The sequence below is a fragment of the Peromyscus maniculatus genome, chromosome 7 (genome assembly GCF_049852395.1).
Source record: "Peromyscus maniculatus bairdii isolate BWxNUB_F1_BW_parent chromosome 7, HU_Pman_BW_mat_3.1, whole genome shotgun sequence".
In the NCBI taxonomy this organism is placed as follows: Eukaryota; Metazoa; Chordata; class Mammalia; order Rodentia; family Cricetidae; genus Peromyscus; species Peromyscus maniculatus.
The window spans coordinates 61,893,561-61,916,704 of NC_134858.1; the positions used below are offsets into that span (position 1 = coordinate 61,893,561).

The 23,144-nt window shown below is 52.0% G+C and overlaps 1 protein-coding gene across 26 annotated transcripts in view; it reads left to right on the forward strand.

The window, feature by feature from the left end:
• Positions 1-23,144, forward strand: part of Megf11 (multiple EGF like domains 11) — a 337,954-nt gene that overhangs the window by 112,419 nt on the left and 202,391 nt on the right. For 25 of the 26 annotated variants that reach the window (XM_076576504.1, XM_076576500.1, XM_076576505.1 and 22 more), the window contains exons 3-4: positions 3,291-3,392; positions 6,003-6,103. In XM_076576504.1, coding sequence (XP_076432619.1) covers positions 3,291-3,392; positions 6,003-6,103 — 203 coding nt within the window. Of the gene's footprint in view, positions 1-3,290; positions 3,393-6,002; positions 6,104-23,144 lie in introns of those variants that run through there. The other variant, XM_042281130.2, reaches the window with a different exon arrangement.

Below are 23,144 nucleotides of genomic sequence, written 5' to 3' on the forward strand. Positions count from 1 at the left end.
TTTCTCAGACCTAGCCAAGCTCCCCTGATACTGTGTTTAGATGTATCTACCCTGCCCCCTTCCAGAAACACACCGTGGTCCTCAGAGAGTACCTGGGAGTACTTTCCCAGCTGGATTAGGACCTCTGGAGGGCTCTTTGTTAATTATGTCCCTCTACCACAAAAACCAGGGTAACGCCCCTGCCCCCACCCCCAAGTTGGTAAATCCTGGTGCTACAAGATAGATTAGCCCCTCATTAGCATGTTGGCAAGTGAGCAGTGTTAAACTACCCAGCCGTGAAAGCAGGATACACACTGCAGGTTGGAGACTTGGCCCTGGTACAAGGCCCTCTTGCTGGACTTGCTCAGCCCTGGGGATCCTACAAAGCTAAGTCCAACCCCATGATATCAACAGCCTGTACCTTGGGGGCTGGTTCCTTTGCCTCAGTCAGCACTGGAGTGGCAAGCTGAACCCCTAAGTGCTCAATAAAGTTGGGGTGTCCGTTTTGTTAACAGGACTTGCTCCTTGCCCCCAACATGGTAAGGAGGAAGAATCATTCCCTGCCCAGCACAGGAGGAAAATCATTGCCTGTCATACTGATGAGGGCTAGCATCTATTGAGCACTTGCTGTGTATACAGTAAGCATGTTAAGTGTTTTTCTTTTCTTTTCCATCCACCCTGAGAGGTATATATTCCTGTCCCTGTCTTTCAGTTCTCACAGTAATCTAGGAAGTTCCTCATATTTGTCATAGATTTTCAAATGAGGACATGGAGGTTTCTGGGAGTTCAATGACATGTTTAAGGACATGCTAGTGAACGATAGGCTCCACACAGGCCTCCAGGCCCAGGCTCGGGCTCATTTATTCGCCTTCCAAGAGACAGCCTTGCAAACGGCAGCACCGTGCTGTGGAATTTTAGAAGGCCTGTGGGAAACAGGGGTGGGTGCTGATCTGCCTGTCTCCTAAGGCCTAACAGTGACCAGGGGTGTGGGCCATGTCCGCACGTACTTATATGTCTGGGACACATCTCCCAGGTACCCACATCCGGAGACGTCTTCACCATCCTCAGCGTCAGAACTCCCCTCTTGCCTGGGTCTGAGCGCTGCCGACCATTCCTGGCCTGCTTGCAGGACTCCAGACCTCTTGCCTTGAAGGTGTCAGGGAGCAGACTGTGGCCCGCGCCACTGCACCCAGCCCTCTTGCAAATGAAGCAACAGTTACCTCAGGCGAAACAGATGGGCTTTTACAGCCTGGGCCTGGCCATCTGGCCCAGGTCAGTGAGCCTTCTGGGGAAAACATGGCATACCAGTCTACATGACAATTAATTCCTGACACGCTCTCCAGCCTGCCCAGGAGGTGTGTGTCACGCATCAGCAGCCAGGCGTCAGTAGTGCCACTTCATGTCACCTCGCCAGGGTGGCAAAGGAAAAGCCTGCTTTGGTGACGCCCAGAACAGGTTTCCTCTGGCTTCCACCTCCTGGTCTAGGTTACAGCTAATAGGCAGAGTGACAAGGACTGCTTCCGTTGGAAGGTCTGGAGACACACGCTCTATGGAGCCCCAGCTACGCTAGAGATGCAACAGACTAGAAGGTCACTGGAAGAGCTGGAGGAAGCTACTTAGACTGTGTGATGCTGTTTCCCGATCTTCAAAGTGAGATTCATTCTGCTGCCTGCTTCGTAAGAGTGACTGGGCAGAGTCTCTCGGTCAGGCTTGGCCTAGAAAGCATGAGGACCCAAGCTGGAGTTCCCAGAACCCACATTAGACAAACAAGCTGGACATGGTGATGGGTTCTTAGTGTCTCTGGGGAGACAGAGACAAGTGGATCCCTGGGTCTCACTGTGGCCACTCTAGTCTATTCTGCAAGTTCCCAGCCAGTAAGAATCCTGGTCTCATAGAGCAAGATGGCAGGCATCTGAGGGACAACAGGCAAGGTTGTCCTCAGGCTTCCACACACATACACACACACAAGTATGCCTGAATACACACGCACCCCTGTGCACACACACACATGCACACACACAAGTACGCCTGAATACACACGCACCCCTGTGCACAAACACACACATGCACACACACAAGTACGCCTGAATACACATGCACCCCTGTGCACAAACACACACATGCACACACACAAGTACGCCTGAATACACACACACCCCTGTGCACAAACACACACATGCACACACACAAGTACGCCTGAATACACATGCACCCCTGTGCACAAACACACACATGCACACACACAAGTACGCCTGAATACACACACACCCCTGTGCACAAACACACATATGTATACACACAAGTACGCCTGAATACACATGTACCCCTGTACACCAACACACACAGAAGAATGGAATTAAAGGGCTTATTATAGGGCATTCAATATTAGCGGCTGCTGATACTGGGACAGCTGGGCAAGCTGCCTCTCCTAGCCTCAGTTTCTTCATGTATGTAATGGGCCACTTATTCAGATTAGAGAACATCCCCCATACACACTCGTTAAAGACCATAAGGATCCGAACAAACACATCATCATTATTACTTTAGAGAGGGTCTTGTGTGTTGCCCAGGCTGCCCTTGAGCTCCTGGGCTCAATAAATCCCCCAGCCTCTATGCCTGAGGCTATAAGGCACATACCAACAATCCTGGATAATATAAAATATTTTTGACTTGTTGAATCTGCCTTCCTGAGCCATACAGAATAAACCTAAACCTTCCTTTACTTACTATCTGATAAGTGAAGTAGAATTGAAGAAAATTACTTGGGTCAAAAGTTAGTAAGGTTATGGTCTAGTTTCTTTTCCTATTGTAGTAATAAAATAGCCAGACAAAAGCAGCTATGGGAGCACAGGTTTATGGTGGCTCACATCCACCATGGTGGGAAAGTCACAGCAGGAGTTGATCACATCCTATCCGCAGTCAGGAAGCAGAGGGCAATGACCACATGCTGCTGCTCAGCTCACTCCTTCCTTTCTATTCTAGTTCAGGATCCCAGCGCAGGGAATGGTTCCACCCACAGTGGACTGCACTTCTCCCCTCAATTAACTTGATCTGTGTGGCCTGTGTGTGTGCTCAGAGGCACATCCTCCAGCTAATGTATAAATTCTGTCAAGTTGACAACACTAACCAGCACAGATGTGGCCTAGGGTCACAGCTGAGATCCAGGGCAGAAGTCCGGGAGCTGGGAGGGGAGGTCTGAGCTGGCTCCTGGTCCTGGGACTGTGGGCTGGACAAATCTGAGAAGGGAGGTGCGTCCTGGCATGGGCTTGGCCTTTGCTGACCACGGCTTCTATCTCTTGTCTGGCCCTCAGCTATGCCGTGACTGTGCAGGAGTCTTATGCACACCCCTTCGATCAGATCTACTACACACGATGCGCAGATATCCTCAACTGGTTCAAGTGCACCCGGCACCGGTAAGCACTCCCCAGAGGACAGCGTGGGGCGGAGATGTCCGACTCTCTAGTTTGTTATTGAGAGACCATGAGGTGGGTGGGGGTGCACTGTCCATATTGCATTCTTGGAACTCTCTAAAGCTGGTGGTCTGAGACACAGTTAGCGGCTTTCTTTCTGGCTAGAAGTGATGGACTTCATAACCTGTGAGCAGGGAACCCTTAACCTGCAACATGGAAAGTTGGTGGATGAGCACCCCAACTCCCTCATCAAGAGGAGAGGGCACAACTCTGAGGCATTTCTGGTCTGTACCCCATCGATCCTAGGACAGAGCCCCTGTTGTATACAGTAGTCCCACACTTAGTAGCACACCCTGAACTGGCTGCTTGGTGTTCCCTTCCGACCTCTCTGAGTTTTGTCAGAGTTGCCTGCCTGTGGCCCTAGCCAGAGGCAGAGGCAGCGGTTGGCACTGGTCTTGCCCGGAACCCTGGTGTTCTTGAGGCAACACCGAGTTTGTTCCGAAGTGTGGCTCCATTGTCTCAGGAGGCTACACAGCCTTCCATTACCCCGGGGCTGGGTGAGTGAGCGGCTGCTTATTGAAATAGGCTCTGTTCCTGGAACGTGAATGATTTTGCTAAATTATTGAGTCTCCGTGGAGCTTTCCTGATGACCCAGAGTGTGCATGCTGACAGCGGTACCATCAGTCTCCAGAGGGTAGCAGCCTGGTCCAGCATCTTCCCCAGAGCAGCCTGGCCCCGGGCCCCACCTCTCCTGATTCCTACCCCGGGAGCATGCAAGGCTAGGCCAGTCCGGAGCAGCGGTGGCCTCTCTCCTGTGAGGTGTGGGTGGTGCAGGGTTTAACTCCCCAATGGGAGGCTTGGGACTCATCTCATGTGGCAGGGAGAATGGTCCAATGACTTCTGTGTCAACTCAGAATAGAGATCATTCTTTATCACACACACACACACACACACACACACACACACACACACACACCCCTTCTAGGTCAGGCCAGGGACTGCCTTCCTGTGTGTGTGTGTGGAGGGGAGGGAGATGTAGTTTTCTGCAAGGCCAGCTTACCCATTACGGGCTTTTGACAAAGTAGAATGACCTTAGCTTAATACATTCCCAAATATCACAGATTTCCCACGAGGCTCTCATTGTCGTCTGTTATGAGGTGAGAATTTTAAAGATTTGGGAGGGTTGTCCAGGCTGCCGCTGAAGGAATAGCCTTCCAGCCTGGCCCGGGCCTCTGTGCAAAGCAGGCTGAAGGCACTTGGATGCCGCCATTCTTCACAGAGGAGGAAACAAGGGCAGTCCCCTGGGTGTGGCGGGGACATGGAAAGAGCCCTGTCTTCAAGGCCCTGGGTATTCCCTCTCCCCGTCTGTAACGGCCATTTTGAATCTGCTGCCCTGAGTGTGACAGACGGCTGCCCTTAGCAGCGCCCTCCTGAGGACTCAGTCTGTACTCCAGCCCCTCCGCCTCACTCCCTCAGAAACGCTCTGAAAGGCCAGAACGCCACCAGAGAGAACTGGTACCAACATTGGGCGGGGCCTGGCGGTTTTGCAGTTTGAACTGGGTTTGAATCCTGCTTCTGGCGGTTTTGAAGTTTGAACTGGGTTTGAATTCTGCTTCTGGTGCTCTTGTCCTCGGGACAATATATTTTTTTTATTAGCCTATACGAATTGTATAAAATAACAGGACTTATTATCACATTTTCATATAGGAGTATAATATACCTTGATCATAGTCCCCCCACACCTCTCATTTCCCTTTCTCGTCTGACCCTGACATTTATTAGCTGTGTGACCGCAAGCAAGTCATTAACCTCTCTGAGTATCAATTTCTCATCCATAAAACAATGGGTGGTGGGTGGGGAGGAAACATAAAATAAGAATGAAAGCTCTAAAAGACAAATGAAAGAAATGGAATTAATGGGGCATGATGACGGGGCGTGACGATGGCCCCTGACCCAGCAGGCTGCTGGGAGAATCTTGCCTATAAATCTCTGGCCCAGAACCAAGTCTCAGAAACTTGTGTCTCTGTAAGGATGGAACCCTCTCTGGCTCTCAGTGTCTCTCTGAGCAGCCTGGGGGCGGGGTTAGAGCTTCCCCGGGGAACAGAATGCCCTCTCCAGGAGGCCTGAGGAAGTTCATGTGGGATGCCACAACCAGACCCAGGGAGTCCTCTTGCAGCCTCTCCTACGTGCATACATCTTGGCACAGGATGGTAGATGGAAGCTCTCAGGACTCCATTCCTGTCCAGGTCCCTAGGGTTTCCCTGAGTCCACAGCCCAGTTTTTTTTTTTTTTTTTTAAAGGATGCTAGGGGAAGCCCCACCCCCGTGGTCCTCCACAATGTCACCCCAGCAGTGTTCTTGGCAGCCCTTGTAGGTGGAAGAGATTGGGAAGTCAGCAGGTTCCTCCAGCACCATGTGGGTAATACATTCTGCACCACAGCAGCCCACATCCCACCATCGATTTTTCTTTATTGCGTTCTTTCATATTCGAAGCCGCCGTGCATTTTAAAGTAATTATTGAATGGCATCCTCGATAGAGCTTAACACAAATATCATTCTAAACGGGATAGATTGATTTTCAATCCTTTCAAGTGGCTCTTTCCCTCATGCCTAGGATCAGCTATAAGACGGCGTATAGGCGTGGCCTCCGGACCATGTACCGGCGGAGGTCCCAATGCTGCCCTGGCTACTATGAGAACGGAGACTTCTGCATTCGTAAGTAAGGGGTCTGTGTGGAGGTGGGAGGGAGCCTCGGCCCACCCTGGGGCTTTGTAATTCCATGCATGGTACCCATGCTTAGAGGAGACTCTGGACTTGGTGCAAAAAATTAGTGGGGTATGGCCTCAGCTCAACCAACTTCCACTGACACCAGGGCAGGCAGAGGCAGGCAGTTCTAGGTCCTGATGGAGGTAGAGGAGAAGTAGATCCTTCTGGAATGGACCCTGTGAAGGAGCAAGAGGAGGGGATTCCAAGTGCCTGGCGCAGGGCTAACCTGTCTCGATGCTTGAAAGAACTTTGCTGGAGGGATGGAGATGATGGGTGATAAGGTGGAAGGTTGGACGAATAGAAGCAGAAGAGGAGGAAGTCAGGGGGATCGCATGGCTGGATGGCCGGATCACAGCCCCTATGAGGGGGTGGCCTGGGTAAGTCAGAACTTGAGGAGCGCCCACCGAAGGGGGACTCATAAAGAACGAGCATCGCTTTTCCCTCGTTCGATTATAGCTGCTCAGAGAACAGGTGAAAACAAGGGTCAAGTAGCTGATGGCCATAGGTAGGGGACACCCAGGAGTGAGGGCTCGTCCCAGCTCACTGGCCATGTGACTCTGGGCAAGCTTCTTCAGCTTTCTGGACTGATGACCATGGGGGAGTCTCTCAGAGTCACATCTGACCAGTGGGATGGGACATGAAGGACCTCCAGGAGGATGTTTGGATGTTCCCCCAACTGCAGGGGGTCATGAAAGCTGGGAAGTCCCCTTAAAATGACCAGTAGGGAGCCCACTCATAAAGTTCCTGCCCTCTACTCAGAGGGTGATGAACCTTGCTAGTATTCTCCTGTGCCAGAAAGAACTCGGGCAGGTGAGTGCGCTGGAGTTGGGGATGGCATGATGGTTCTCCTCCTGGGCTTACATCACCTCTCATGTTAGAGAAACTCAATTCTAAATGCCTTCCGGGATGAGTGAAAGACGCTCCGTGTCAGCTCAACAGTGATGGTACTTCAGGAAAAATGCAAAGAAAGGCACACTGACCAGATCCCTGAGGCTTTTCTAGTTACAGGGCTGGGTACCAAGCGAGGATGAGGCCTGGGCCGGCACCTCATCTTGGATGGGGGGTGCCCTGGGGTATGCTGGTAGAAGTGAGATCAGCACTGGAGATGGCCGCTCTGACCACACAGAGGAGAGCCAGCCAGGCCAAACTAGGGATCAGCAAGCCTGAACAGGGCGATAGGTCCGCAATGCTGTCGAGCAGGCCTGGGTATGAATCTTGCTCTTGTCATTTCTGGCTTCTTCCTTTGTTGCCATGGAGTCCAGCAGCCCAGATGTGCTGGGCACGGTTCTAACCGTGTCTCATTCATTGTCAAACCACACTCCTGCGGGGATAGGTGCCATTGCTTCTTTCATCTTGCAGATAGGGAAACTGAGTCACAGAGGACATAAGTAATTTGGTCGAGATCATACAGCCAAGACGTGGCAGGACTTGGGCTTGAGTCGAGGCTGTCTGGCTCCGGGGCTGTGCTCTCAAACAGGTTAGACAGACCTCTCTCTCTGCTTCACCAACCCATGTGAGATTTTACTTCTCTTGACTTCAGTTTTCAAGCCTGTAAAATGGGGCCAGCATCAGCTGCATCCCTAGACACAGAGGGGGCCTTTGCAAACGTTGGTCCCCTTCTCTGTGACCTGGGCTCTTCCTACTTTGTTTTTTCAGTCATGGCTTTGACTTTAATTGCTCAAGGGGTTCATAAACATTTCTCTGGGAATCCACACTGTGCACTTAGTCAGGGTTCTCGAGATGGGGTTGCCCGAGGAGTCTGACGATGGCCGTCTCTCACCAGAGAGATTGAGAACCCAGCAGTTGCTCCATCCACGAGGCTGCTTGTCTCAGCAGTCCCGATCCAGTGCTGAAGGCCTGGAGAACTCTAGAGAGCTGCTGCTCTCTAGTCCATGCTGGAAGCCCACGGAAGCTGGTTCTGTCAGTAAAGGAGTCAGCGGTAACCATAACAGGGGAAGTAAACTCACCAGAAAGAGTGAGAGCCAACCAAAACTTTCCTTCTCTCTCTCTCTCTCTCTCTCTCTCTCTCTCTCTCTCTCTCTCTCTCTCTCTCTCTCTCTCTCTCTGTGTGTGTGTGTGTGTGTGTGTGTGTGTGTGTCCATCCACCTGTGTCCAGGTTTCCTCTTTCTATAAGAGCCTAAGTCGTACTTGGTTAGACCTTCCCTAAATGACCTCATTACCTCTGTAAGACCCTGTCTCCTCATAAGGTCATGTTTGAGGAACTGAGGGTCAAGACGTGAATGTTGAAGGGACACCGTGAAGCTCACGGCTCTGCCCGCAGCCTTGTCTTCCTGCTCATGGGGGCGGAGGACTGGGGTGGTGGCCAGGCCTGCACAGGCTCCGTCCTGTCTAAGAGGGAGGGCAGCCTCCAGGCTGGGGGAGGCTGTGAGAGGAAGACCCGGCAGTGCTGTGGTAGAACTGCACCCAGACCTGACATGCGCTCTGCGAGGGAAAGGGAATATCATTCTCCCTCGGCAACCTCCCTGGAGCCTTGATTCTCACAGGCAGAAGGGTGGCCCGGGAGAGAAAGCTCTGGTGGATTCTGCCACTTGTTTGCTGTGCAATCCTGGGCAAGTCCCTGGGCCTCTCTGAGCCTCCTGTACATGGAAGAGGAAGAGAGGACACAGTGACTGAGTGTGTAGGAGGGCAGAAAGCGCGGTACGGATCTAGGGGGGAACAGTTTCCCCGCTTTGTTCCATCTCCTCTGCCCTGAGCAGCCGTCCTTGTCTGGAGCAGTGCACAGAGCTGCTCACCCCGGCTTTCCTGGGTCACACCCTGTCCTTCCTCATGCTTTGCAGACACAGCTGAGTGCCCCCTTGATTGCCAAGTATCAAAGATTTCCCAAAGATCACAGGGCACAAGTGTCTTTCTTCCTCTACTTGAAACAGTCTCGGTGCCGCTGTCTGTGTGGAGCAGCTTTGATGTCTCTTCAGAGCAGCTGGTCACCTACATGGGGGTCTGAGGCATTGGGAGGAAGCTCTGCTCTTTAATACTGGCTGAGCGTCAGACTGGATGGGCTGGGTGATGCTGCAGTAACATAAAGTCCCGGAGACTTCAGACAGCAACGTTTGGTTTCTTGTTCCTGTCTGGTGTCTCCCTGGGCTCTCTGAGGCTGGTGCCTTGCCAGCATCAAGCCAGAACCTTGGCTAGTGGTACAGCCACTCACTGGAATGTTGAGGGATTCCAGGGCACAGGGAAGTGGGCTCTGGCTGGTCTTGAAGGTGGAGAGCCAGGGACATTTACTGAGCACCCCCAAAGCTTCTCAGAGTCCCACAGGATGGTCCAGTCTCACGGTCCATTTCATCTAACAGTATTGTTGAAGTACCTGCTAACTTAGAACGGCCTCTGTGTGCTCTACCTCTGAGGTGGGCAGCTTGCTGGTGACTCATCAGCATTACCTGGAAGCCTTGTTTCCTAGCAGACTGAATACTTGAACCTCTGACAAGCTCCCTGCTGCTGCTGCTGCTGCTGCTGCTGCTGCTGCTGCTCCAGCTGCTCCTGGGAACCTCCCGTGGAGAACCTCTGGGTGCCATTCTGAGAAGGGATGGGTTCTCCATGCTCCTGCCCCAGCACCTACACCTTCAGTGTGGGTTGCCAAGAGGCCCAGCAGGTGTCTCTCAGATGCCTCTCTTTGGCAACAGGCCTTCTCCCAAAAAGCAGGAGGGGAAAAGCCAGGGCCACAGGGAGTGGCCCAGTGGGCCACTGCTGGCCCAGTCCCCTGGCCTCCCATTTCCCCTACCTCAATTTTCTTTCAGGGGGAGCTAACTCCCTTAAATATCCAGGCGTGCGCAGAGGGAATGTGTGTTAGGGGGACTAAGATTGTGATCCGGCGAACTTTTTGCCCTAGAATTGTGACCTGGGTACTGTTGCTTTATTACTGTGCTGCTAGCCCTTGTTGGTTGTTGGTGCTAAGGACTGAACCCGGTGTATGCCGGGTAAGGGCTCTACCACTGAGCAGCACCCGTACTGCGGTTGTGTCTCGCCATCAGTGATCACACACGTGTAGCACATCATGTTCTCAAAGCGCCTTGCTTGTCATCTGGTGTCTCGTTCTCTTTCCAGGTCCCATCTCCTTTTTCCTGAAGGATCTGAGTATAGGATGCAGGCGGCACCAACCATGCCCATCCCTGTGGTGCAGGAGGGGGCCGGGGTTGAACCCAGGTCCTCCCATCTGCTCATTGAGCTCTCTACCTGTGTGGTACATTCTCAGACTTCTTCAAGGATCTTTAGTAGTTCTTTCTGGGAGCACGCATGCATGCGCATGGTGTATGTGTGTGTGTGTGTGTCTTAGTTTTTTTCTTCTGGAAACCTGAGTCTACCCTCACTTGGGTGGTGGCTTAGCAGTTGTGATACTTGCGTTTCAGACCAAGGATTATGGTTAATCCATAATTAAGGATCACTGCCTTCTGGATTTATTATTGTAAGGCTCTGAAATGAGGATGTGTCTGTGTTTGGGGATATATATATATATATATATATATATATATATATATATATATATATATTTTTTTTTTTTTAATAATTATTTCATCTTGTCATTGTACACAAGTGCATGTGCCCTTGGAGGCCAGGAGAGGGCAGAAAATCCCCTGGAGTGCAGATCTCCAGGTGATCTACCCAACATGGTGATGGGAATGAACTCACGTTCTCTGAAAAAGCGGTATGTTCTGAGCCATCTCTCCAGTTCTGGAGTTCCTTTTATTTGTATCCTTTACTTCTCAGAGGCACACATCTTCAAGGTAAGGATCCATGCCCTTCAGCAGTCTGGAATGTTCTCAACCATGGCTCCTCATCAGTCTTCTTCCATCCCCTCAGCCCTCCTGTCAGAGCGCCAGTGTGTCAGGCCCTTTCACCCCACCTTCTCTGTCTCCTAAATCTTCATCTCTCACCCCTTATCTCTAGCGTCTTGTCTTGAGTGAGCGCCTCCAATCCGAACCGTTGTTTAGATCCTGCAGCTCTGCTAATGAACCTGTGTGCTGAGGTCTGAATTCCAGTCGCTCACGGTTCATTTCTAGGGGTTTATCGGAGCTCTGTCAGAAACACACGCCCCCTTTTCGGCAGCGTCTCACCTCGTGACCAGTTCTGTTCCTGCTTTTATTATTTTACACATAGTTCTTTTATAGCTTTTTCTAGATACTTCTGTCTTGAGCTTTTCATTCTATTAGCTCAGATCTTTGGAACAACCATTCTCCTGTTTGTGATACTTGCTGAGTGGCCAAGATAGCGGAATGACTTCTCTTAATGGGTATTGCTTTTTAGTTATCAAGTGTGTGCGTGCTCATACACGTGTGCATGTACATATTGTGAGTGTATGTGTATGTGCATGTGCATGTGTGTACATATGAGATGGGAGTGGAGATCAGAGGTCCATGTTGGGTCTTTTTCAATTGCTCTCCGCTTTATTTTTTGAGACAGAGTCTCTCACTGAGCCTGGAGCTCACCCATTTGGCTAGTGACCACAGCCAGTGGACTCCTCCTGTCTGCCTCCCCAGGGGAGGCTTGCTGGTATGTGCGCTGTGCCTGACTTTTACGTGGGTGCTGGAGAGCTGAACTCAAGCACTCACGCTTGTGTAGCAAGCACGTCAGCAACAGAGCCGTCAGCAACAGCATCTCCTCCGCCTTGGCTCTCTGTTCTTAGCCCTCTCTCCCCCTAGTCCTGGGTTGTGCAGGGGCCCTATCCATTGCTTTTGTATTTTCTCAAGAACGCACTAATGGTTTTACTGCCCTGAGCCCACCCTCTGGCTGATGCCTTGGCTAGGATTCCTGTGTGCAGTGAAGGTGTGGGTTGCTGGGTTTTTTGTTGTTGTTGCTTTTTTGGTGTGTGTGTGTTTCTCATTTCCCCCCCTTCTGTTTAATTGGTGTGAAATTCATGTAACAGGAAATCCATCATTTCAAAGCGCACAGTTTGGTGATGTTTAACACAGTGGGGTACAGATACCGTCCCTGGCTAGTCCCAGTCCATTGTTAGCCCTCTGGGAAGCAGTTGCTCCCAGCTCCTCCCCTGGCTCTTTTGCATGGAAGACTCCACCCCTTTCAATCCCAGGCCAGATTGCCTTGTTTTATCCCCAGGTTGGTAGGCAGCATGTCCAAGCTTCCCTGAGTGGAGCTGGCAGCTCCTGACGCCAGCCCTGCCCCGTGTGGGCGTTAAATCCTTGGCTCCCGGCATCTGCTGGAGTCCAGGAGGTGGGTTGATGGCTGAGTCTGATGGTCCCTGGACTGACTTGGTGCCAGCTCCCGACCTGACGCTTTTCCCATAAAGTCCTCCTTGCTCCCACACTTGGAATTTCCCTTTCTCTCAGAGCTCAGCTGTGTGTCAATAAATGTTTTACTGTATTTTGAGGAGACTTTAGTAGCATGATGGGTCTCCATCAGTCCTTGCCCTGCCACTCGGGACTGGGTCTGTTTTATCATGAGTGGGGAAGTAGGGGCCTTGTATAGGTCGTATGATATTTAATTCAGCACTGTCTTGGACCAGTCACCAACTTGCAGCAGTAATAACGACCAGTTGCTTACACATAGTCTAGTCTGTGCCAGACTGCAGAAGTAAGCTGTATCATTGTCCTAAGAAGATGAACTGGAGGTTCACAGAGACTATCTGGCATGCGTAAGTGGCCACATAGGAGATCAGGTAGCTGCAGAATTAAATCCTGTATTTTCCCTTTTGGATGGGTTTTCTGTGGTCAGAAAGGATGGATGGATAGAAGAGAGACGTGGGGTTGACTGGGAGGGCAGAGAAGGAGGTAACGAAGAGGGGGCCTAAGTCACACTGGGGTGATCTTTAAAAATGTGTCTGAAGGCTGGGCAGAGACTCAGGGGTAAGAGGACTGCTGGGCAAGCATGAGGACCTGAGTTCGAATCCCCAGCACCCACCTAAAAACCCAGGGATTGTTGAACCTGTCTGTGCCCCCAGTGCTGGGGAGATGGCAATTGTCAAGATTTGCTGGCCACCAGCCTAGCCCCAGATTCTGAGAGACTGAATTTATTCAAGAAGAATACAAGAAACAAGCTGGAGAGCCATAGAGCCAGACCCCCAACAGCCTCCTCTGGCCTCTGGATGTACACACCTGCACACGTATATACCTGCATACATGCACATTACATATATGTATCCCTGCAGCCACATAAATAAATACATACAAATAAAACTTTAGAATTTTGTCAAGGTGGGTCCCAGTAGACACCAGGATAGGGTAGCAGAGCTGGAGCAGTCAGGTGTGCGTGCAGCAGCAGAGTTTTAGGGGCCTGCCTGAAACTCAGCCTTGCCATGGACTGCTGGGTGAAGCTCTGCCTGCTGCCTCCGGTTCCTGGTTCCTTGGGGACTCTGCCTGCTGATGTCACCCTCGTTGGTCACCAACACCTGGTGCTGAGCTCTGCGGCCTAGGGCCACATCCATCCATCTCCCTGTGTGTCCATCTGTCTGGTTGTCACATTCTTCTACGACTTGCAGGCACTGCTGCATCCTGGGGACATGGGGTACTGGGAGAGATGCCTTCACAGTATGGGGAGCACAGTTTCAGATGACAGGCCAGGATGTCACCAGGCTGATGGTGGGGAAGGAGACTTCCCATCCCTGCTGAGTGATCTGGGGTGGGAACCAACTGTGATGGTTCTCAGCCTGTGAACTGTGTAAGGAGGGGCAGAAAGCCAAGTGGGTAGGTCCCTGCAGGCGGTTCACGTTACCAAACACCTAAGAACTGATGCGTAGACCTGGTGGTCAGATCATCTAAAGATACATCAAAACTACCCAAGATGCGTTCTTGAACCCTTGCTAGTGCTGGTCGGGTTTTAGTAAATTGTCGAGCGAGTAAACTCGTGTGCGGCACTCACAGTGCCCACTGGTCACCCCGGATTCCCCTTGTGTGAGCACCCTTGTGAGATGTCACTCTGGGCATTAACTGTCAGGAAGCCATGAGGCAGTGGATGTCATGAGCTCTTTATTTACCTTGCATGGCTTGTCACCAGGACTGAGCATCTGGTGCTGGCGAGTGTTGAATGATGAGTGCATCATGAAACAGAGCACTCCAAAAGCCGAGGCTGTCTTAGGGAGAGACAGCTAGAACCCAGGAAGGAAGGGAGACCCAGGTAGCCCAGGCCTCCTGGAGAAGATCATTTGACAGCAGTCTGAAGAAGGATCAGAGCTGAGCAGTCAGTGGTTTAGGCAGTTTGAGCTGTGTGTCTGGATCTCACCGAGGGACCCTGCTCCTCTTGCACACAGGAGGCCGTGGTACTCCTGTTCCCCTGCGCTGTGGGCTCTTCCAGGAGAGTCTTGGAGACACACATGCCTCTCTCTCTTGCTTGGCCTGGTCTGTTCTCCTGCTGCAGAGCCTTCCTATCTGGAATAGGCACCCTCCTGACCTCACTCTTTGCCCCTCGGCTGATTCTATTTTCTCAACAGCAGTACTACTTGACTTGGAATATATATGTGTATTTCATGTCCTGTCTCAGACTCAGTAGGGATGGGAGCTTTGATTTGTCACAGCTAATACGCCTACCCCTAACATGGGGCCTGTCAGAAAGGAGATGACCAATACTCCGTGAATGAGTGAACGAGTGACCTGTAAGCTTCCGTGGGCAGGAACATGGTTTAAAATAGCTCTCTGGGGCCGGTGGTGAAGCTGAATTGGTGGAGGGCTTACCTGGTGTGCATGGAGCTCTGAGTTGGAACCTAAGAAACAGATAAGCTGGGTGTGGTGACAGGGGCCTGTAGTGGAGGCAGGGGGATCAAAGTCATCTTCAGCTGTATAAGAGGTGTGAGGCTAGCCTGGGGTACACGAGGTCCTGTCACAGAAACAAACAACAAAACCCCAAACTTAGCAGAAGTCTCATAGTCACAGTGCCAGACATGAGCAGCTCCCAACAGCCTGAGGGTCCACCCACTGCCTGCTCAGTCTTGCCTGGCCTTCTCCTTTGGTTTCTGACATCCTTCTACAAACGCCTAGGGCTGCCCACCAAATGCAGAGCAGAGTCCTCCACTCAGAGGCCCGCGCCCTATATCACACTTCCTCAGGGTCCCACTGTCCCCTTAGGCCACCCAGGTGCCTGAACCACCCACGGTCTGGTGTTCCCTGCCTTCCTGGGCTGGCCACTAGGAAGATGGAAAGAGGGAACTCCCTATGCTGGCTAGCTGGCCAAGTCTTCCCCCGCCCCCACCCCCACCCCCGGGGGGGTGCTCAGGAGAGTGGCCATTACCAGAGTTCTGCAGTGGACGGACACGTTGGTCCCTAAATCTCCTCTAATGCTTGCTCTTTGATTAAGGGAGGCTGAGTGGCTTCAGGGAGGGTTGACAAGGACAGCTCAGAGCCTCCCTCTGCCTCCTGATGGCCACTTCAGTGTCTTTGAAGACCTGCCTCTGAAGGACCTTGATCCGCTGCATGATGGGAATGTGAGAGGACTGGCCGGAGGAGCCAGGCACCCTGCGACCATGCTCGCCCGCTGACACCCGAGGAGAGCCTGAGAGGGAGGTCCTTTGCTGCAGCCCGCATGCTACTGTGCCCACCTAAGAGTGAGAATGTGCAACCTGGCGATCTTCTCAGTAAGTTAGAGGGAGGAGGGTCTAGAAAGTGCCCTGGAGTGCAGGGTGGGTGACTCCATAACTGCTGGATTCTGAGGAGAGGACAGGGGAAGCAACTGCTTTTGATCAGACTAAAGATTTTATTTTATTTTACGTGTATGGGTGTTTGCCTGCATGTATGTCTGTGCACCATGTGTGTGCCTGGCACCTGTGGATACCGGGAGAAGAAATCAGGTCACCGGGACTGAAGTTACAGACTGTTGTGAGTCTTCATGTGTGTGCTGGGAACTGAACCAGGATCCTCTGAACGTACAGTAAAGTTCTCTTAAGTGCTGACCCATCTCTCTAGCCCTCCTCCCCCAACAGGAGAATTTCCATATTTTAGCAACCAACACCCTCTTCTCCATGGCAAGCCTTAGCCTGAACCTGAGCCCCCGGAATGCTTTTCCTTGGAGATGTCTGGACTTCTGAGGACGAACAGCCTCACGCCCCATCTGGCTGTGGGGGCCTGTGTGTGTAGGTAGGAATAGGAATCTGCTTATTTAGAGGGGTGTCTGCAGGCAAGCTGAGCCAGGCTGCTTCCTACTGCCTGTGTGACTTTGGGCAAGTTACTTAACTTCTCTGGGTCTCCACTTGCTCAGCTGTAAAGCTGCGAACCAGTGGTACTTCCCTGGGGGTGATGGTGTGTGAGGCTTGAGGAGGGTTCACAGACTGCACTGAAGTTGGGGCCTGGCACATGGTACCCAGAGTTAGCCTTCATTATCACAGACACTTGTATGTCCGTGGGTGCTGGGGTTCGTGGGACACAGGTGTGGGTGTGTCCTGTGCATTGCTTGCTGTATGTGCGAACTGTGTGATGCCCCTGGGGAAGCCCTCCATGCTGGAGCGCTACCTGCACACGCCTGTGTTTTGAGCCCATGTTCACTGCTCCCTGGATTGTACCCAGAGTCACCTTCCTCGTTGTCCGTTCCCGCTCTGCTCTGCCTTCCCTTTTGCCAGCAGCCACCGGCACTTCCGAATCACCACCGAGGGACCGAGAGTGACTCCTTTACTCCTGCTGGGGGTGGGGCAGAGAAGCCACAGACCCCATCCGTCTCATTTCCCAGGCTGGAGGTAGCCCTGGTACCATGGGCAAAAGTCTCCTCCCTCCCCCCGGCCAGACCAAGAACTCACCCTCTGGCCACCTTTCCCCTCTGTCCAGTTGGAAAGAAAGGGCCACCTAGATGTGGGAGCAGTGTGGCCCCAATGTCAAGTCAGCCTTGGAGCTGATGGCTCGGTTGGTAAAGTACTTGCCACATAAACATGGGGACCTAAGTTCAGGTCCCCGGTACTCAAGTTGAAAGAACAAAAAACCAGACTGTGCCAAATGCACCTGAAATCACAGCAATGAGGAGGATTCTGGGAGCTTGCAGGCTAGCCCATCTAGCTGAATCAGTAAACTCAACAAGAGACCCCGTCTCGAAAACTAAGATGCTCAGCAGATGAAGGTGTTCGTGGCCAATTTTGATGACCTATCCCTGGGAGCTACCTAGTGGAAGGAGTGTGTTGACAAGTTGTCCTCTGACCTCTACCCATGTACCGTGGCATTCACCTCCAAACCCCGCCAACATATATTAAAAAAAAAAAAAAGTAATTAAAATTTAAAAAAACTTTTAATTGGTGGAGAGCAATTGGGGAAGATGCCCAATGTCATGTGCACAGGGACACAGATGGGGACACACACACACACACACATACACACACACACACATACACACACACACACACACACACACACACACACACACACACACACACACACAGATCGCCTCCTCTCATTGGCATGGCCAGGTGGAGGGACCTAGGCCTTGGTCTCTGTTTATCCACAAATTCCCCTCCTCCAAACAAACTGCAGAGGCCCCGATAGTAAATCAGGAGCCCCGAGATTTACAGGGTTCTGTTTGTTTGCTCAGCTAAGCTTTTGGCAAGGTAAATGCAGGAGCTGCAGAAATCTCTTTGAAGCAGCCGCGGGGCTCAAACGCCCTTCAGTCCTCCATAAAGGATTCACAAAATTATATGGACTTGATTAGTATCTGTCTTACATAAAACCACTTCAGTGCCTGCTCTGGGCTTGAGAATAAAGTCACTGGTGGAAGCTTTTGTTGCTCCGGCCCACGGGCACCTGGTAATTGAAGATTTCCCTTTAAAAGTGTGTCGGACAGAAAGAGCTTCTAATTTACTAAGTGGAGAAGCCTTTGTCAGGGCGGCGGGCGCTTTGTTCTGCCGGCCCTTTTAATCTTGTTTCTGCACAATGGACTTCCAGAGAGCATTTCGAGTGGATGGACGTGGATGGGATGGGATGGGATGGGATGGATGCTGGGGAGCGAGCTCAGGCGGGGCCAGGGCTGGGCAGAGGAAGCCGTGGACCTTGGTCTCTCTCCCATCTGCCTCTCCTTCATCTGTTGGCAGCTCTCTTTCCTGTCCCGGCTCCTTTTTCTCTGGACTTGAAACTGTGTGGCAGGTGTAGGCCCTGGAGCAAACTCCATTAATTTTGTGGAGGACCCCCCCTCCCCATTTAGTTCTAATCAGAGCATGGCTCCTCCTGTGAAACCACATCGCATCTGTGTGTGGAAGCCCCGAAGCCAGACCTGGTTCAGAAGACATTCCCTACTGGTTCTCAGGTTCAAATCTTCTGCTCTAACACAAATGCCATCTGACGCTTGGCAGGGTGGTTTTGGTCAAAGGGGCACCCACTGCTCTCACACACACAGAGTGGCGTCTGCATCAGAGTTCTCCGCTTAGCTGACTTGACACTCCAAGGAAGAGGAGGGCATTTATTCTTTCAAGCTGTCCCTCTTGAGTTGGAGGAAGCACCAGTTGTGAGCCTGGCCTGGCCTCAGCATCCTCCTGAGGGGAGGATTTAGGGTTCTGTCTCTTTGAGGCTTCACCTTTTCATCTGTAATATCAAAAGACCTGTTGATTCACAAGGTCTGTTACACACGAGTTGAAAGCATGGTGAAGAGAGCGTCTTCTCATGGAGTCAGGGGCCATGTTAACAGGGGAACCAAGACCACTGGACAAAAGTGTGCTTGCAGTGCTTAAGGGCTACACCAGAGCAGGGCCTAAGACAGACCAAGTGGTAAAGAAAAATAGGAAATAGGTGTGACACCCCTTGGAAAAGCCATGAGGCTTGTTTGCATATGGCAGGTGTGCATAGGCAGGCTCTGTGCCCACCACACCATTGGCCTCCCTAGGGCCAGCCACTGCTTCCTGCATCAGGAACAGCCGCCACAGGCCTTCATGGACTCACAAAAGTCTGCTCCCTTTCTGGAGGGGTAGGCTGAGAGGCTGTCGGGGATGTGGACCTGAACAGCTGCATCCAGGGTGGGGAAGAGGCTTGGCTGTATGTCATTAACTTGAGGGACAGAGTCCAGGCGATGGCTCTGTAGGACACTGGTCTCCACAGACACTGGAGCAAGGAAGGACCTCCCATGCTTGTCTCGGGCTTCCACGTGTCCTGTTTATCCTCAAAATAACGACACAGGGCTGGGAATGCAGCCTTAAGGGTAGAGTAATTATCTAGCCTACTCAGGGCCCCGGGGCCAATCTCTGGCATTGCATAAACTGAACGAACTAGCTCTTGCCTGTAACCCTAACACTTAGGAGGTAGAGGCAAGAAGATCTGAAGTTCAAAGTCATCTTCACCTACAGAGTGAGTTTGGGGGCTAGCCTGGGCTATGTGAGACCTTGTCCCAAACAATAACAAAAAGTATACAGCGACCTATTTACATCCACACATAAGATGTGTAAAACCTCTCCAGAGGAGCAAATGACTTTTCTGAGAGCTGGACAGCTGGGAGATGCCAAGGCATTAGCATCAATGTCTGCAAGCCAGGGCTGGACCTCAGGTGTAAAGGGGTGTCCTCCAGTCTCCTTACCAGTCATGCTCATGTTTCGGGCGGTGCAGTACCACGACATCTCACTTGTCATTGCTGGGTGGAAGCCTGGGCTGGGAACCCTGCCTTGTCGCAGCTCCGTGCCTCAGTCTCCTCATCTGTGTGAGCAGGTGGGAGTCCCACCGTCTATTCAGACTCCCAGATGAGGTTAGGTAAGATGTGGATGATGCTTTGGACAGGGGTGGGATCCTGTCCCCCATCCTCCACTGTGGCTGTGTTCCTGCCAGGCTGCATGGCAAACGGCATGGCAGTTCAGATGTGGGGAGACACAGGGTTGCAAGGTGGGGCCACAGGCCCCCTGTTTGATTTCCTAAAGGAATTGTTTGAAAGGATTGTAAAGAAAATCGCATTAGGCTCATTGTCCCAGAAGTGTGTGGCAGCCCCATGTTGTGAACAGTGACGTCTGGTTTCAGCTTCGGGGCCTCATCAGGGTCCTGGGATTCAGCTTGCAGGTGTCTTGGAGAGATACGATGGTCCTGATCCCAGAGTGTGGATGTGAGGACCTTACCTACCTGGGAAAGGTCTCCTGACTCCTCCTCCGAGGAGTAATCGGTGAGTCCTGGGAGCAGGTGCTCTTGACTGTAACCGCTCTGACTGAAATCATTTTTACAATTCAGAGGTTGTAAAAGTGTATGCAAGGTTTTCCCATCCCCATCTGGGAAGAAAGATGCCCATTGTAGATGTCAGGCGACCTTAAGGGGATTCTGGGGTGTGTCTGGGGTTCTGAGTGACTCCATCCTGGCTTCTGTGATAGCGGAAGAAAGCCCGGCTGGTGTACCTCAGCACTGTGCAGACATGAATGGAGCTTTAAAAAGTGGCCTCTGCTGTGCGGACAGCCACGCAGAGTGCAGCAACTCGGCTGGAGGTCTTAATTACCTGCTCAGAACAGGAGATGGATCTGAGATGTGCGGAGTTGCGTGCTCGAAGTGTTTTATTTCCCGGGGCGGGCTGCGGAGCAAGGAGAGCCATATGGCCCAGCGGTTGAACAGCTGTCTCTGGAGAAGGAGCAACCAGGAGCTCCCACCATCTGGGCAAATTACAAGACTTGCGGTTTTTCCCTGTGTGTGCTGCGGGAACTTAGCAGGCAGCCGCCGAGAGGGTCCATGATGGAGAGAGATGGAATTCCCTGCATGCTCTTACCTGGCCAGCTCCACTCTACCCTAGACACCCTGGGCTACCTCCTGGGCCTGTCAGAGCTTATCTCTGAGGTCACCAGCAGCAAATGCCCTTCCAGCTTCAGCCCCCAGCCTCTGCCCAGCGGGGGAAGCCTTCCACTTCCTCTAGAAAACATAAATGTCATCCCTTTAGCCCATCCCCCTCTGGCTTCTTTGGCAGGCTGCGGAGTCTACTTGAAGAGTGCTTAGTGGTTTGGGGCTGTTATATTTTCTCTGCTCTATGATCCGTGTTAGGTTAAAAGGGCCAGGGCGGCTTTTCCTTCCCATGGAAGATAACTCAACCTGGACAGGCTCCCTTTGGGAGAATTAAAGGTGATGAGGGACTTCTGCTTGGCTGCAACTGTTAATATCTTTCCCCCAAAGAGGCTCTCTCAGTCCCCACCTCCCCAGCTGGCTGCAGGGATGAATTTATTCCAGTGTGTGTTCTCACTCCACTACTGACTCCTTTCCTTGGGTCTTTGGTGGCTTGGCAGAGCAAGGGCTGCCCATCCAAGGATACAAGAGGAGAGACACGTGGGGAGGGTGCAGCGGTCCACCATGGCTGGCTTTTCTCGTTTCTTATAGAAGTGCTTGGGGCTATGGATTTAGCTCAGTTGGTAGAGGGCTTGACTATCATGCATTAAGTCTCCAGCAACACATAAACCGAGGCGTGGTGGCACACACCTCTAACCTCAGCACTGAAGATGTGGGGCCAGGAGGATCAGACGTTCAAGGTCATCCCTGGCTATGTGCTGAGTTCAAGGCCAGCTGGGATAAAGACTCTGTTTCAGAAAAAGAAAACAAACACAGAGCTGGAAGGAGCCGTCAAGCATTTTAGCATCTGCCATAGAGAGACTAGAAGGAAACCAAACTGTCTGCCCTGCTACAACTTGTCCCCAAATAGGTGGTGGGTGGATGAGGGCTCACTCACTCACTCACTCACTCACTCACTCACTCACTCACTCAGCCTCAGGAACAGCAAGCCCAATTCTTCTTCAATGGACCTGCTGGTTCAAGATGTAGGCCGGCCACTGTAGTCCCTGACCCTTTGCGTTGGTGACAAGGAGGCGTGGCCTCTGAGCAGTACAGATGCCCTCACCCTCACTGTCCCCTTCAGGGACTTGACTTTTCCTTGCATGGGGGCCACTTGAAAGTTGTCCCTCATCATACCCACCCAAGGGGAGGATGGCAAAGGAAGCCGAATCCGTTGATGTTACTTAGAAGCCCAGGGAAGCTGGTGCCATTTTCCGAAATGGCCGCCTCCCTTTCCCCTTGGGTATTTGTAACTAGATGGGGCTACACCACCCCATCTTCCATACCATTCTGTACCTTCCTCCTCTGCATGCCGGGAGAGGACACTTGAGAGATGGCTCTTGGGGAGGTAGCAGTCTAGTACCCCAGGCTGAGCTTGTGGGCTGTGTGGGAGGCTGTGCCCAGCTGATGAAGGAAGGGAGCTTCCAGGGGGACAGCGGGGAGGAAGGAAACCACCTTGGAGACAGAGCTGTGCCCTTCGGACTCGCTGTAACGCTATAGCAACCAAGACCAGAGCCAAATGGAAGAGCTGAGGCACAGAGCGGAGGCGAGGTCCTAGTCCAGGTCTCCAGGTCCCATGCACACGCAGCAAATCAGGAGACACGAGCTGGGTCCTGGTCCTTCTCTGCACCCCAGTCAAGGAATCCCGCATTCTCAGAGTGAGGTGGGGCTCTGGGCATTTGTCTCCAGATGTTGACATTTCCCAGAGGCCTCTGGGCCTTCATTCACACTCCTGATAGGCAAGTTTGGCCACACAGAGGGTTTCACATCTACTTTGACCCAATCCAGGCGGACAATAGCAGCCTTGCTTTGATTTCCTTAGTTGTGCTGGTATCTGATTATTTGATCAATACTGAGGAAACCACTTGACCTCCCTACAAGTCCACAGGAGCAGGGGGTGGGGAGCTCAAAGCTTCCGAGATGACTGTCCAGGGCCAGCCTGATTCCACTGCTTGTGTATGTGTGTGTGTGCACACGCGCGCGCGTGCGTCGTGTGTGTGTGTGTGTGTGTGTGTGTGTGTGTGTGTGTGTGTGTGTGTGTGTGTGATGTGTATGTGTGTGTGTGTAGGCCTGAGGTTAACTTCAGGTGTCTTCCTCAATTGCTTTCTACCTTATTTATTTAGTCAGAGTTTCTCACTGGACCTGAGACTTGCTGATTCTCCAAGTCTAGCTAGCCAGCTTGCCCCAGAGATCCCTGTCTCGCCTCTCATGTATCACAGATGGGCCACTGTCTAGCTATGTGCATTCTGGGGACCTGAACATTGGTCCTCATGCTTGTATGACAAGCACTCCCAAGCCCAGCTCTTCAGATATTTAAAGAACTCCCTCTTTTTTCTGCCCAAATATTTTCTTTTTCC